General features: G+C 46.7%; 1 protein-coding gene across 2 annotated transcripts in view; it reads right to left on the reverse strand.

The window, feature by feature from the left end:
- Positions 1-14,369, reverse strand: part of GANAB (glucosidase II alpha subunit) — a 300,835-nt gene that overhangs the window by 172,246 nt on the left and 114,220 nt on the right. For both annotated transcript variants that reach the window (XM_086938196.1, XM_086938195.1), the window contains 2 exons: positions 10,191-10,344; positions 9,497-9,732 (listed from right to left, as the gene is read on the reverse strand). In XM_086938196.1, the coding sequence (XP_086794322.1) occupies positions 9,497-9,732; positions 10,191-10,344 (390 nt within the window). The remainder of the gene's footprint in view (positions 1-9,496; positions 9,733-10,190; positions 10,345-14,369) is intronic.

The raw sequence follows: 14,369 nt of genomic DNA on the forward strand, positions 1-14,369 counted from the left end.
AACGGCGACCGGACGGCGAGCGTCGGTCCCTCGACGGCGAACTCCTTCGCCTCGACGGCGATCTTCTCTTCGACGTCAAGGACCCCCTTGAGGCCGACCTTCTCCTTTTCGCCGACGGCGGTGTCCTCTCGACGTCGATCACTCGACAACGACTCCAATGAGGACGGCGAGGAAATCGTCACAGGAGATCTCGGCGGCGGTCTGTTCAGTTCCCTCGACGTCGAGCATCTACGTCGCTTCGACCCAGAGCCCTGGGGAGACGGGGAACAGACTGCAGTCATCCTTCGACGCCGTGGTCGGTGCAATCGACCCAGACGGAGAATGGGGACGCTTGCTGGTCTTCCTGCCCCTGGGGAGCCCCCAGAGGACTCAGCATGGGCAGAGGAAGCCCCTCCAGACCCACCTTGCGCCTTCAGCCTTCTTTCCTCAAGGCCCTGAAGCCTGATCTTCTTTCTATCCTTCAGGGTCCTGCCAGAAAAGCCATGACAAATGACACACTCCTCTGGGACATGGGAAGAGGGAAGGCAGAGGACACACCTCATGAGGATCCAATTTGGCCTTCTTCCTGGAGCATTCTGGACATTTGTCAAATAATGCAGGCATATTGACAATCAAAGAGTGCACCAAAGGATTAACAAGAAGAATGGCACCAAAGTACTCTAGAAAAGCACTCAAAGACTTAAACAAAAGTGAAAAATCACCAATAAACCGTTGAAAAGGGAGAGCTCAATGCTCCAGGGTCCTGCTTGCAGGAGCCGGAAAAAAACTGAAAGTAAAAAGGGACCTGCAGTGCATTCTGGGATACTGTGAAGTTCTGGAAAGTTCTCTTAATGGCACAGTATCCTGTTTTGAGCCACATAATGGCAGCCTATGGGGCTTGTCTGTACAGGTCTTTCTATCATTCCAGAGGGTTTTTGCTGCTGAAGCAAGGGAAATCTGGGCAGACTTTGCTGTTTGTGGATTTTTGGTGGAATTTCTAGTTGAAGTACTGGACAGTGTAGCCTGGTTATATAAGCTGCATTATCTGTCTTTAATTCTCTCTTAAGTGTCTGTGCAGTTCTGCATTTTTCGATACCTTAAGAGATTATTTTTGATTGCTCCGGGGTCCACGCACATGGGCGGACTATTCACTAGATTAGGACTATACAAAGAGGTCCCCTACTACAGAAATGTTAATCTGATAAGCACAGGTGGTAGCGGTGAGGCCACTGCAGGGTTTAGGCAAAAAGCATGTTTATACAAATAAGTCCGCAAATGGTAGTTGTTTGGACCCCTGCAGGGCATAGGCGAAAGGTAGGATTATACAGCAAGCGGAGATAAGTCCGATAGGCCTGTTGACGGACGCCTGCAGGGCGTAGGGTGAGGACGATAAACATCTCAGAAACTCCCTGTCCGACTGGTTGAGTATGGGCTGGTCAGTTTGCGGCAGGCAAAAGCATGAACAGGGTGTGAGTGTCCATGCAGGAATGTGGCAGGTCAAAAGTGGAGCTCAAGAGCGTTCGTGATACAGAGAGAAGGTCAGTCATGAAGGGTATAGCACAAAATGGTGGAGTGAACGGCAAGATAACAGACCTACTTTTCCACATCAGAAGTCAGGTCAAGTAACAAATACCCCTTCCTCTTCCGCCTCCAGTACCTCATTGTCTGGTCCTCCCAGATCATGGGCATCCAGTTGGTGGCAGGATAAGCCATCACCTCCACCACTGCCAGGATAGCACATTGGACAGGTGGGTTTTGCAGATAGTCCAAAGGGGTTATTCCCTCCCCTTCAAGACTACCCCTCCCGCCATGCCTCCAACATACGATCGGCTGACGGAGGATCACCTGGCTTTGCTTCGAGAGGAAGTCAAGACTTTCTTAGCCAAGGGAGCGACAGAGGGGGTTTACGGACCACAAATAGGCTGTGATTGCTATTCCAGCTATTTCCTGGTCCCCAAAAAGGATGGAGGCCTTTGTCCTATTCTTGACCTCAGAGCCCTCAACTACTCCCTCAGAAAAGAGAAGTTCAAGATGCTCACTCTTGCTCAGGTTTTGTCTGCCCTAGACCCGAGAGACTGGATGGTAGCATTGGTCTTGCAGGATGTTAATTTCCATGTCCCTGTTCTGCCTGCCGTCGCCGCTACCTGTGGTTTATGGTGGACCATGACCAATTTCAGTTTAACATGCTTCCCTTCGGCCTCATCTGTTCCCCTTCGGTGTTCACCAAGGGGTGATGGTGGTGGTCGCAGATCATCTGCAAAGATCAGGCGCTCTAGTCTTCCCCTATCTCGACAACTAGTTGTTGAAGGCAGGCTTGCCCCAGGCAGACATCGCTCATCTCCAGACTACTGCGCACCTCCTGCACTCGCTGGGGTTCAATAGCAACGTGCTGACATCACACCTAACTCCTTCTCATGCGCTCCCTTTCATCTGAGCCTTTCTGGACACAAAGTTTTGCGCCTATCTTCCAAACAGCGAGTCCAGGATATTCAGGCTAGGATACCTATGTTTCAGCCCATCCTGGATTTCGACAAGACTGACTGAAGCTGTTGTGCTTCATGGGCTCCATGGGCTCCTGCATGCTGCTGGTGAATCATGCCAGATGGCATATGACGGCTCTGCAGTGGGACCTGAAGTTCCAATGGGTGCAGCATCAGGGGAATTTTACTGACCTGGTCCAAATCATGGGCCGGCAACTGCGAAAGATCTGCATGGTGGTTGACAAACCGCGATGGGTCAGATGCAGACCCTTCCCCCTTCCCAATCAATCAATCAATCATCGTATTTATATAGCGCACTACTTACCCAGAGGGTCTCATGGCGCTGGGGGAGGGGGGGGGGGGGGTTCCGCTACTGCTCGAACAACCAGGTCTTGAGCTGCTTCCTGAAGGCGAGGTGGTCCTGGGTCAGGCGGAGGTGGGTGGGGAGGGAGTTCCATGTCTTGGCGGCGAGGTAGGAGAAGGACCGTCCCCCTGTGGTGGCTCTGCGGATTCGGGGGACGGCGGCGAGGGCGTGGCTGGTCGAACGGAGCTGGCGTTTGGGAGCGTAGAAGTTGAGGCGGCTGTTGAGGTATCCTGGGCCTTGGCTGTGTAGGGCTTTGTGTGCGTGGGTGAGGAGACGGAAGGTGATTCTCTTGTTGACCGGGAGCCAATGCAGATCTCTCAGGTGTCCGGAGATGTGGCTGCGACGGGGGATGTCCAGGATGAGTCGTGCTGAGGCGTTCTGGATCCGCTGGAGTCTCTTCTGGAGTTTGGCGGTAGTTCCGGCGTAGAGGGTGTTGCCGTAGTCCAGACGGCTGGTGACGAGGGCCTGGGTGACCGTCTTCCTGGTCTCAGTAGGGATCCACCGGAAGATCTTACGTAGCATGCGCAGGATATTGAAGCATGACGAGGAGACGGCGTTGACTTGTCTGGTCATGGAGAGGGAGAAGTTCAAGATGAAGCCCAGGTTGCGTGCGAGGTCTGTTGGTTTGGGTGCGCTGCCTAGGGCTGGGGGCCACCAGGAGTCGTCCCTGGCGGACGGTGAGGATCCCAGGATGAGGACTTCCGTCTTGTCCGAGTTCAGTTTCAGGCGGCTGTTCTTCATCCATTCGCCAACTAGATCTCACAGTAGTGACAGATGCGTCACTTTGGAGTGGGGTGGTCATCTGGGAGAGGGGACTATCAGAGGACTCTGGTCTCTGGTGAAAATTGGGCACCACATGAACTTTGAGTTTTGTGCGATCTGATTGACACTGAAAGCCTTCTTACTGTCTCTCAGGGGAGGCTAGTTCAGGTGTTCAAAGACTACACTACCGCAATGTGGTGCTGCAACAAAGAAGGCTGGAGAGGGATCGTAGATACTTTGTCAGGAGGCCATGCATCTCTGGACTTGGCTGGAACAACAATGTATATCCCTGGTGGTTCAGCACCTGGCCAGTTTTCTGAACGTCTGTTTGGACAAACTCAGCTGTTGGTACCTAGTGGATCATGAATGGTGTCTCCATCCGGAGGTGGTGCAAGGACTCTTTACACGGTGGGGAGAGCCTTGGTTAGATCTGTTTGCCTCTGAAGAGAACATGCAAAGTCAGCACTTTTGTGCTCTATCTTTCTATCGCCCTCACTCTAGCTTTCTATCGCCCTCACTCTAGCTTTCTATTGCCCTCACTCTAGCTTTCCATCGCCCTCACTCTAGCTTTCCATCGCCCTCACTCTAGCTTTCCATCGCCCTCACTCTAGCTTTCCATCGCCCTCACTCTAGCTTTCCATCGCCCTCACTCTAGCTTTCCATCGCCCTCACTCTAGCTTTCCATCGCCCTCACTCTAGCTTTCCATCGCCCTCACTCTAGCTTTCCATCGCCCTCACTCTATCTTATCGTTGCCTCAAATTGTAAAAGGGCTCCGATATCCTCCGGGATCAAGTTTGCGCTATATACAACTTTATAAATAAATAAAAATTGCATTTGGACACTTAGCAGCAACCAACGTATGGGACTGTTCTTCAGGACTTTAGTTGAGAATGGGGCAATGCCCAAGAGCACACAAACAGGTCACCTAAGGAGGCTCTGGGGGCGCCCAGGTGCAGAGGTGTCTCACAACATCGGGTGTCCCATTCACTTCAATGGGAGAACGGTCCGGTTACAAAGAGGCTCCAAGCACAGACTGGGGCACCAGTCCGGGGTAAGCCCCCAGGAGGGCTCGACCTTTGAGATCCTCGGGTACGTGGGGACACCTTTGGTCCTCTGGCTGTGGGGCTCAGGTGCAGTGGTGTCTTGAGGTTGGATTCCGGTACAGGGGTCTCTTGCGGTTGGAGGGGGGGGGCTGTAAAAAGAGGCTGCAGGCAGCAACTGGAAGTCCAGTCTGGGCAAGCCCAGGTGTGGGCTTGGTTCTTGTGTGTCTGGGAACCCTGTTGGCACAGTCCCCTCCATTGGATTCTGGGCTCTGGAGCGGGAGCATAGGTGCTTTGAGGTGCGGCTGTCACAGACTCACCTCTTGGTCTTTTTTTTGCAGAAGAGGGGCAAACAGGACAGCTGGGCCACTGTCGATGTGGGTCTCACTGTCCCTGAAGTCCAACGACATGCAGATCGGTACTTCCTCTGCTTTGGTGTCCAGTCTGGGCACAACAAGCTGTGGCTGTTGCAAGGGGTCCATTACTCTAGGGATTAGCACTGTGATACTCCGGTCGGTCCTGGCATCTCCACACTTGGGAGACCATTCTGACCTGTGGAAGCACTGCTACCTTTTCCTTGGCAGCTGCTGCATCGGTAGTCCCTGTAGGCGGCATGTCGGTGTACCGGGTCTTGCCTCTTTGGTGCCTATGACTACAGGGGAGTAGCTCCTCTACTCGAAGGGAGTTCCTCTGGCAATTGGTGAAGCACTGGCAGTCCTCTGGGTTTCTTGGGAGTCTACACAGCGGCAGGACGAGTCACAAGATCCACGAAGGTCGGGTGCAGCCAGCAGGCTGGCAGGTTGGGCACCAAGTTAGTTGTGCTCCTCGGTTCTCGGGCTGCCAGTCTTCTCAACCCACTTCTTTTGAGTCCATCAAAATCCAAAGATCAGCTAACAGGGGGTCCCCTAAACACTCAATTTAGGGGTGTGAAGGGGAGCTAATGGGCTACTTACCCCTGGGGTCACTCACCCCCAAGATGACAGACCACCTCCATTGAGGAGTGGGCATCTCCCCATCCCAAAATTCCTAATTCCAACGAACATACTATGGTGGAATTTCTAAAGTCGTATTCATGTAAGACTTATTCACCCTAGAGGAGTGTCCAGCCTGGAAGTGGAACATGTCTCCTGCATAGCTAATTTTCAAGCATGACCAGGTTCCAACGGGCTATGATCAAAGGGGGTTAGCTTACTCTCCTGTGAGAAGCTAGATTTGCATTCTAAAGTCGGTGGGCTTTTTGAAGCACCGCTGCCTTGGAATGAGAATCTTCAAGCCATCCTGTGAGAGTGTGTGCACACCCTCTGCCTGAGCAGACTTTGTTTGTGACCTCCTCCGAGCAAAGGCCCTCACCCTTGGGGATCAGACACTTGTCCCTGGCATAAGGCTGGGGAAAACCAGTCAGCCAGCAGACCAGAGGTTGGTAAGTTTAAGGATCACTTCTAAGGTGCATGTTTAAATAAATCCAACACTGGCATCAGTGTGGGTTTATTAATATGAGCTGTTTGCAACCAAACATCCCTATTTTTAGTGAAGCTATGATGTTGCTGGGGAACTCGTGTTTACCAGTTTCCAGTAAATGTACTTAAAATGGCTTTCCTGGGATTTGCACTGGCATCAAAAGACCTGACAAGCACAGGGGCATATCTGCTCATGCAGTTATGCCATCACATGTAGTATAGTGCAACTTGCCTGAAGGTTGTAAGCCCTGAAGTAGGGATGACTTACCTATACTCCATGCAGTGTCTATGGGTATAGCACTCAGGGATGTGTGCCATGCCATGTTGTGTTGTGTTTTCACTTTGGTCTGCACCAAGACATGCAGACTGCGATGGCAGTCTGTACGTGTTGGGAGAAGGGTCCTTTAGGGTGGCACAATTTGTGCTGCAGCCCTTAAGGATCCTCTTTGGCCTCCATGCCCTAGGTACCAGGGGTACGACTAACAGTGAGTGCCAATGGTATTGTCAATTGAGGTACAACTGCACAGTTTTGGGAAAGATCTGCCACTGGGGACCTGGTTAACAAGAACCCAGTGCACTTCCAATCGAAATCACATCAAATACCAAGCAAAATGTAGAGGGGACCATGTCAAAAAAGGGCTACTTTCCTACAACCCCCAAATCAAATTCATCCACATCTCTTTGCTTCATAGGGCGTACCTCACCCCCCAGAAATTACACAAGCTGTTTCCCATGGTTGGTTCCTCTACACTGTCCCTCCTCTACACTGCCCCAGATGTTACACAGACCCCCCATCCTCACTAAATATGCTTTGGGAGTACCCCTACCTCCGATCTTATTGGGCAGTTCACACAGCTCTTGCGGCCTTGGCAGTGGTCCCTCACTGGTACACTGTGGAACACTGCCTGCTGGGTCTTTATCCACGACCTAAAACCTTCGAAACTTAGTCAAGATTTGTGGACTTGGCATACTATTAGCTAATGAGCCAAATGACAAGGTGCTGGAAGTCCCCCAAAGTCCTCTTAACTGCGGCTGCTGCGAGGTCTTGCGCTGGGCTACTGCAGAGGGTTACACTGTGCAGGGAGGAGTATCGGGGACTTCGTAAACCGGGTATAGCTTCTGTGTGGGATGGCTTTCTAGAAGCATTTAAATCTCAAGCGGATAGTGATTAGTGGGTAAAGAATGTGCAGAAATGTTAATTCAGTGGATAACGTTCTTCCTCCCCAGACAAATCCCCCCCCCCCCTACCACCCCACCACCCCTTCCATCGTTTGAATCTTGAAGACACTGTTGATAATGTATATCCTGGAACAATCTTGTGTCAGGCCCATTTATGCTTTCCATTGTAATCTTTACAGGAGTGTAATGAATATTTTGCTATCTAACAAACTCAAAGTTGGTTACCGAACCAAAATCTCAGAGATTTTGGACTGGATCGGTACAATGTCATCTAGGTATGGATAATACAAGGGAAATCATTTTGCATCAAGGAATTGGGCAGACAGGCTAGCCCCAATGCCACTGTAATTCTTTACCAAGGGGATTGCCGCAAAATTCATAAACAATCCACCCTTGAGAATGATACACGGATTCAGCTTTCAAATTGTATTAAAAAATGCTAAACTTCAAATTTAACAACAGCAAGATGCCACTAGTGCACTCAAGCAAGGCTAAGGTGGCAGAGCATTTTGTTTTGTCTAGGAGGCTGTGGTGTCCATTTGATTTGTGTGTATATATATATATATATATATATATGTGTATATATATATATATATATATATATATATATATATATATGTGTATATATATCAGAATCAGAATAGCTTTATTTCGATATAAAAAGATATCATAAAAGCTGCATTTTTACAATAATAAAAACAATGTTTAGCACATGCAGTACAATAACAACTTTTACACAATATGCAATAAAAACATTTTAAGTAGTCAATTCGGGATTTTTTAAACGGGGGAGAAGAGGAGGTGGAAAGCATTCTACTGTATCAACAGTTTATTTGCAGTTCTTATGCGCCAGGCCCAGCCTAAAAATTTTGCCAAACAGCAGGCGAAGAAGGGTCTTGCGTCAGTGCACAATATGCGCAAAGCTTCTACATGCGATCTTGTTCCCAGGCTCCTACATAATGGTCTCAACCACAGCTTCCTGGGTGCAACGTAGGTGTTACATTCGAACAACATATGTGCAACAGATTCAACCCTCGTTACGCAGAAGGGACAATATGGCACAGTTTGTAGGGGCGGTTTCAATATGGCACAGTTTGTAGGGGCGGTTTCCAGGATGAGGTAAATTGACAGAGAGGGAGAACACCTAACCTGAATTTTATATACAAAGCTCTGTCTCCAGAGTTGTGAATGTGTATATATATATATATATATATATATATATATATATATATATATATATATATATATATATATATATATATATATTTTTTTTTCTCCAAATATGTACCTAGATGTGCTAAAATGCTTACCCTCCTAAAGTGTTTCGAATCACAAATGTAGGTGGAGCTATTCCGTGTTCATGTACATCAATTAAGATTTCAAGATGTAGACAAAGTATATGTATTATTTTAGACCACTTTGTGAAGCAAAAATGATCCATAAGAGACAAAATCTACTAAATATAGAATCACAGATCAAAAAAGGGAGACAGAACTCAAGACTACAGTAAACCTAAAACATACGTTCAACTGGAGATGTCAGAGAGCAGGAGGAGAGAGCACACGATACAAGCAATGAAATTGACAAGAAGGAAGACTAACGAAAGCAAGAATTTAAAAATCTGTAAGATTTGTAGATTGTGAAAGTGAAGGAAGAAGCCTGAGTGAAAAAGGAGATGTGCATGTTAATGCTCCTGTAGGAGGAAAACAGTAAGGGGGACAGACCAGACGAGCTAGTAGACAAACCCCACCGTGCTAGCAGAAATTGAGACAGTCATACTATAGCCTCAAGCTATGTAAATTGAACAATCTTCACGCTATATGAAAATCCTCAAATGGTCCCTTTTCTGTGTGTACACGAACGGTTTATGAATCAGTGTAGATAGCATATTTATCCACGCACATATGAGAAGGCAGGTGCTCTGAAGCAAAACAAGCAGTTGAAGTGGATAAAGAGGCACAGAGCAAGCAAATCGCTCCTGTACAACTCAGAAGCAGAAAGTCACCACATCCTCTTATAAGAAACAATGGCATGAAACTTACTTTCAAAGCATTCCACAAAAGTGTTTAGTAAGGACGTAGTCATCCATAAAGCTCATTAGCCTGCATACACCTTCCTCAATGTCAGTTTTTGAATGACCCCTGAAGCTGATCAATCCCTGCATTTCACCACATTTACAACGTTCATGTCCACACCAAATCCTATATTTCTTATGGCTCCTAGTCCCTGCTCACCTTCCGCCTTTTGGCATCCAGCTCCTGAAGCATGTTTTTGGGAGTGGGGAACTTGTTGGGATCCCAGGTGAAGTACCGTTTGCCGTCTGCGTGTTCAATGTCCAGCCAGATGACATCATAAGGGATGTCATGCTCATCAAAGCCAGCGTCCACAGCACGCACATCCTCTTCATCGTTATAATTCCAGCGGCACTGATGATATCCGATGGTGAAGAGAGGTGGGAAAGCCTGGGTTCCTGAAGTGGAAGAAAAACAGGTCACAGGAGCAGAGAGTATGATGCAAGCACAAACTGAACTGAGGAATACTAGAGAGTGAGAACTTATATCTGAGGAATGGAGAGAACAGGATGTGGTAATTTTACAATATGCCTAGAATTAAGTTTATGTGTAGGAGGGTAGAATGTGGAAAAGAAAGGTGTTAAGACAGTTTGTGCTCCTTTAATGGAAGAGGATGGTGAAGGTTATTAACTTTGGGATAATATCACTTGTAGGTGAGAGTTCTGGAGAAGAACTGAGCAGTGTTGAAGACAACACCAATGCCAGTGCCAGAGGATTATGGCTCTACTGGGTCTAGGAACCCTGAGACAGGAGTTTTGTGCTCAAGACATGTAGAGAGAGTGGGGATGAAAAACCCAGAAGCAGGGAACAGGCGGGTTTCTAGAGTGGAGGTACATAGAGAATACTCTTTTCTTACCTGTCAGGGAGCCATACTGCTTGAAGACGTCCTTGGCAGTAGGACCTAGCAGGAGGAAGACATCTATGATTCCACTCTCTGACATCCAGCGTACATCTGTCTGGGGAGTTTCGCCCCCTCCCTGCATGTAGTCCAACATTTTTCCAAAAAGTGTCTAAAGAAGAGAGGACTGATCAGAACAATACAAACTCTACTTTTTCACCAGCTAAGAACACTGTTTCACTTTCACCAGGTGAAAGAATCTCCACAAACCCTACCTTCAGTGGGGAGAAAATAAAGTGACAAAAGGACACCGATTACAACACAAATTGAGCCACATACCATCCACTCATCCTCAGTGACACCAAGTCAAGAGGAGACACTAACCCCTACTCAAAAGTCATACTAGAGTCCTATCCAATCAGGTAACAGCAACCCTCATGATCACCACAGGTTCACCAGACTTCTTGTCCTATGCTCAGTGAAACGATCAAATAAATATGTCAGGATTCAATCAGGTTTACTACATATCATTAGATGGGAATGCAGCCTACAGTGAATAACCCACTTTAAAGCGTTGGGGGAAAGGTTGTAAATTGGGATGTTAAACAAGCCATTCCTTTCTACAAAGAAGTTTGTGGTTAATGGTTGATTTAAAGCCACTACATTTAATAACCGTTTCAACTGTGTGACTGAATTTGCAGAATTACGACATCCAGAAAAACAAAGGGGCTTTGGTTTTTGGGAACATTTGGACAGGTGTGCCTTATGTTGAAGGTGTGCCACAATCAACTGGCTCAAGAGGAGCAACAAGTGCAAACACCAGACTAAGCCTACGTAACAGACAGCTAGCTGAAAGACTTCTCTATTAAATACAAATTATACATTTTACACATGAAAAGTTATGAGAGGTAGCACCACTAGGAATTTTTACTGAGTACCTGAAAATGTTTCTATGATTCATGAAATGTATCTCTACATGAAATAAAGTAATGTGAATATGAACTACATTAGAGAATCTGACTTCATGCAGTGTATTGCATAAGTTATTTACCTTTGTCTTGCGAGGTCCCAGCCATGTCCTATATATTGCTATAAACAGTGCGAGAATCACATACCCCAAGTTTAACAGAGAGCTATCTGGACCCCAGAACACCGTTTAAATTTCTTTACACTGAGCATAGCCTACCTTTCCCAATTCCTGAACACCGTATCCTCATTTCTCTACCTGGCCAGCATTATGATGGAGAAGCTTAACATTTTAAGTAACACATAGGACCGTAGAGCTCGGACTCGTTCTAAAAGAGGACACAACCAAAGGGTACCAACATGACTAGTTAATTGTGTCTCCTTCCCCTCGCACAATATAAAGTGATTAGCAGCCAGTGGCAGAAGCTTTGCAGTTTCTGTAGTACAGCCAGGGGCGAGTGAAGAAAAACAAAACATATATATCTATACTAATATAATAAAGAGAGAGCCCAAATCTTTGAGGCGGGAAATCTCAGCAACCACAGCACCAATCACAACACCCAATATAGCTTTGGAAAGGGCAGTTGCAGCAGAAGGACATAGGCTATGCAGACGATATATATATATATATATATATATATATATCGTAATGAAAGTATGCTGAGTGATGGCATGCGGAAAGAAATTTGTGGCATAATGGGCGTTTACCCTCCCCCGGTAAGTACATTGGTGGCACGGCCGTCCACATCTCCAGCAACATACTCATATTCTTTCACCACCCATTTGAAAAATGCACAGGTCTCTCTCATTGATGGCCAGCACCGACATACACTTTTAGACACCTCCCGTCACAAGTTCTAGAATTGCGAACTTTAGAGCTGGGGAGCTACGTTCGAATCTCGGCATCAGCTCAACATCCTGTGATTGCAGGCAAATCGCTTTGTCTCCCCGTGCCTACCACAAATGAATGTGTTCTTTTGTAATGTAAATTGTGCTCATGCCATGTTGTCGAGTCCGCGCTATATAATACTGAAAGGAAAAATAAGGTAGGGAAACTAGAGTTCACACACTACTGAACGCGCACTTTCAAGTTCATCAGCAGTGCACTGTGAATCTGAGCGTTTCACAGGCCTGTCACAGATAAGAAATGCTATCAAAACGAAATCCTACAATACACTATACTACTGGCCGGCAGCAATTCATACGCGGACAACGTCGGGACATAGCGAAACGCGTCATGGCGGCAGCGCTGGCTTTTACTGAATAAACCTGTTGCACCAGCACTTTCTGGTTCGACTCTTCGTCATTTGGGATCTTGCAGAAGCTTTCTGTTGATTTGGTGACGACTAACGCAATATATATATATATATATATATATATATATATATATATATATATATATATATATATATATATATATATAAAATTTTCATCGGCGAAAACTAAAGATTATAGTGACGTTATAATTAGGTGAAAATGTGAGTGACCAACTAACGTTTTAAACAAAAACAATTGGCATTCACCAGTTCTAGTTATCTCAAGTAACTATAACTTGCACCCCTTCCATGCAAAGGGTTATCAATGAAGTAATTTCAGATCTGATTAGGGATGTTATCAATGCTGGTATTCAACGTGTCATGAGTGGTGTATTATGTGAGGGTGTAAGCTTTGCATTGCAAGGGCACAAGCTAAAGTTACTTTAGTGCACAGGTTTCCTGCAGCCCTCTACAACATTTGAAAACGGAAACTAAAGAAGAGGAAAAAAGAAGAAGCTTGGTGATGGCACTCTTCCTTTTATTAGCACAAACCTCAAAAAAATCTTTACATAAAAAAAAAACATTTTTTAGGGCATTATGGACCGCTCCCCAACTAGAGCTGTGAAAGTGAAATGAGCGGCTACTCAGCTCATTTCACTGTATCTATATATCCATCTTTAAATCTTTTGGGGAGGGGCATGCAACTCCCTCCCAGAGCCATCTAATGCCCCCCCTCCACCAGCCTGACACTAGCAGTGTTCTGGGTCAACAGCCCCTGATTCACTGAGTTGTTCTCTGCTTGGGAAACACAACTCCCTGCCCGCACACTCCATGGCAGGGAACATAGGTTTGCTCTCGCCTGGCAGGAATAGAAAGAAAACTGTCCAGGCCCAAATCAATGCAGCCAGCTCACACCAAGGATGGGAGCAGGCAGGACAGCTGGTAGGGCCCGCTGGGACCTTGTGTCTTTCCCCATGGTAGCAAGGCCTCTGTTTGCTGTGTCTTGGTTGGAACTGGGACACCAACGGGAACTCGTTATTTACCCCCACCCCCGATCTGAGGGATGTGGTCCCCGGAGCTACGTAATGGTTCAGGAAGGGAATGGTATAGAAGTTAGCAGCTCCTCTAGTACAAGTCTGCCATTATGAGAGGGATTTGAAAGATCTTTTGTACAGAATTAGCAAACTCTACCATTGATTCTTATAAATGGAAAGGCATAGTCAGTTATTATATACCACTAAGTCATAAGTCTTTACAAATCTGTTTTTAAATTCTATTACATGAATTTAGAGCTACATGTTTGATTATAAAGCCTCGGAAAATGTATGCTGTCTTAGTTGGGAAAAACCACACAGGCTCAGAAACATTGTAGCTTGATCTCTGTATATCCCCTTGCTTCCTACTAGAAATTACCTTTTTTGGAGCGAGGATTGTTCTCTTATGGGGCACGGAAACTCTCATTGAGTGGGGAAAATCTTAGATTAAATGCAAAAGTGGTTAAATTCATGTTTAAAATTAAGAATAATTTTTTAGTGATGAAAGGTTGGCATAAGAACCTAACCTTTAACTTCAATATTATTAGTAACCGAGTTATACACCCTGTGAGAAAACGGGGTTTTGTTGAAGTAACCCCCCACTTTTTGCCTGGCTTTGATGCGACTTTGACTGTTGAGAAACTGGGTCACTGCTGTCCAGGTGCCCAGTACTGGTGTTCTCTCCTTAAAAACATGTCCACCATTGGTACTTCTGCCCCCCTGTAAGTCCCTAATACTAAGGGCCCTAAAAGTTTATGAGTGTCTAGCTGTGTTTCTAATTCACGTGCTCTGTGTGCCACGGAGACACCATCTCCTCGCCCCGTCTGCAGTGTGGGGCCAGCTAGCCTCAGTGCCCCTACCTCTCGTCCTGGAAGCACAGAGGGCGCTAGAGAGCAGCAACTGACCAGCAACAGACCAGCAGCAGCAGAGGGTGTGGCGGA

The sequence above is a fragment of the Lissotriton vulgaris genome, chromosome 9 (assembly GCF_964263255.1).
Source record: "Lissotriton vulgaris chromosome 9, aLisVul1.2, whole genome shotgun sequence".
In the NCBI taxonomy this organism is placed as follows: Eukaryota; Metazoa; Chordata; class Amphibia; order Caudata; family Salamandridae; genus Lissotriton; species Lissotriton vulgaris.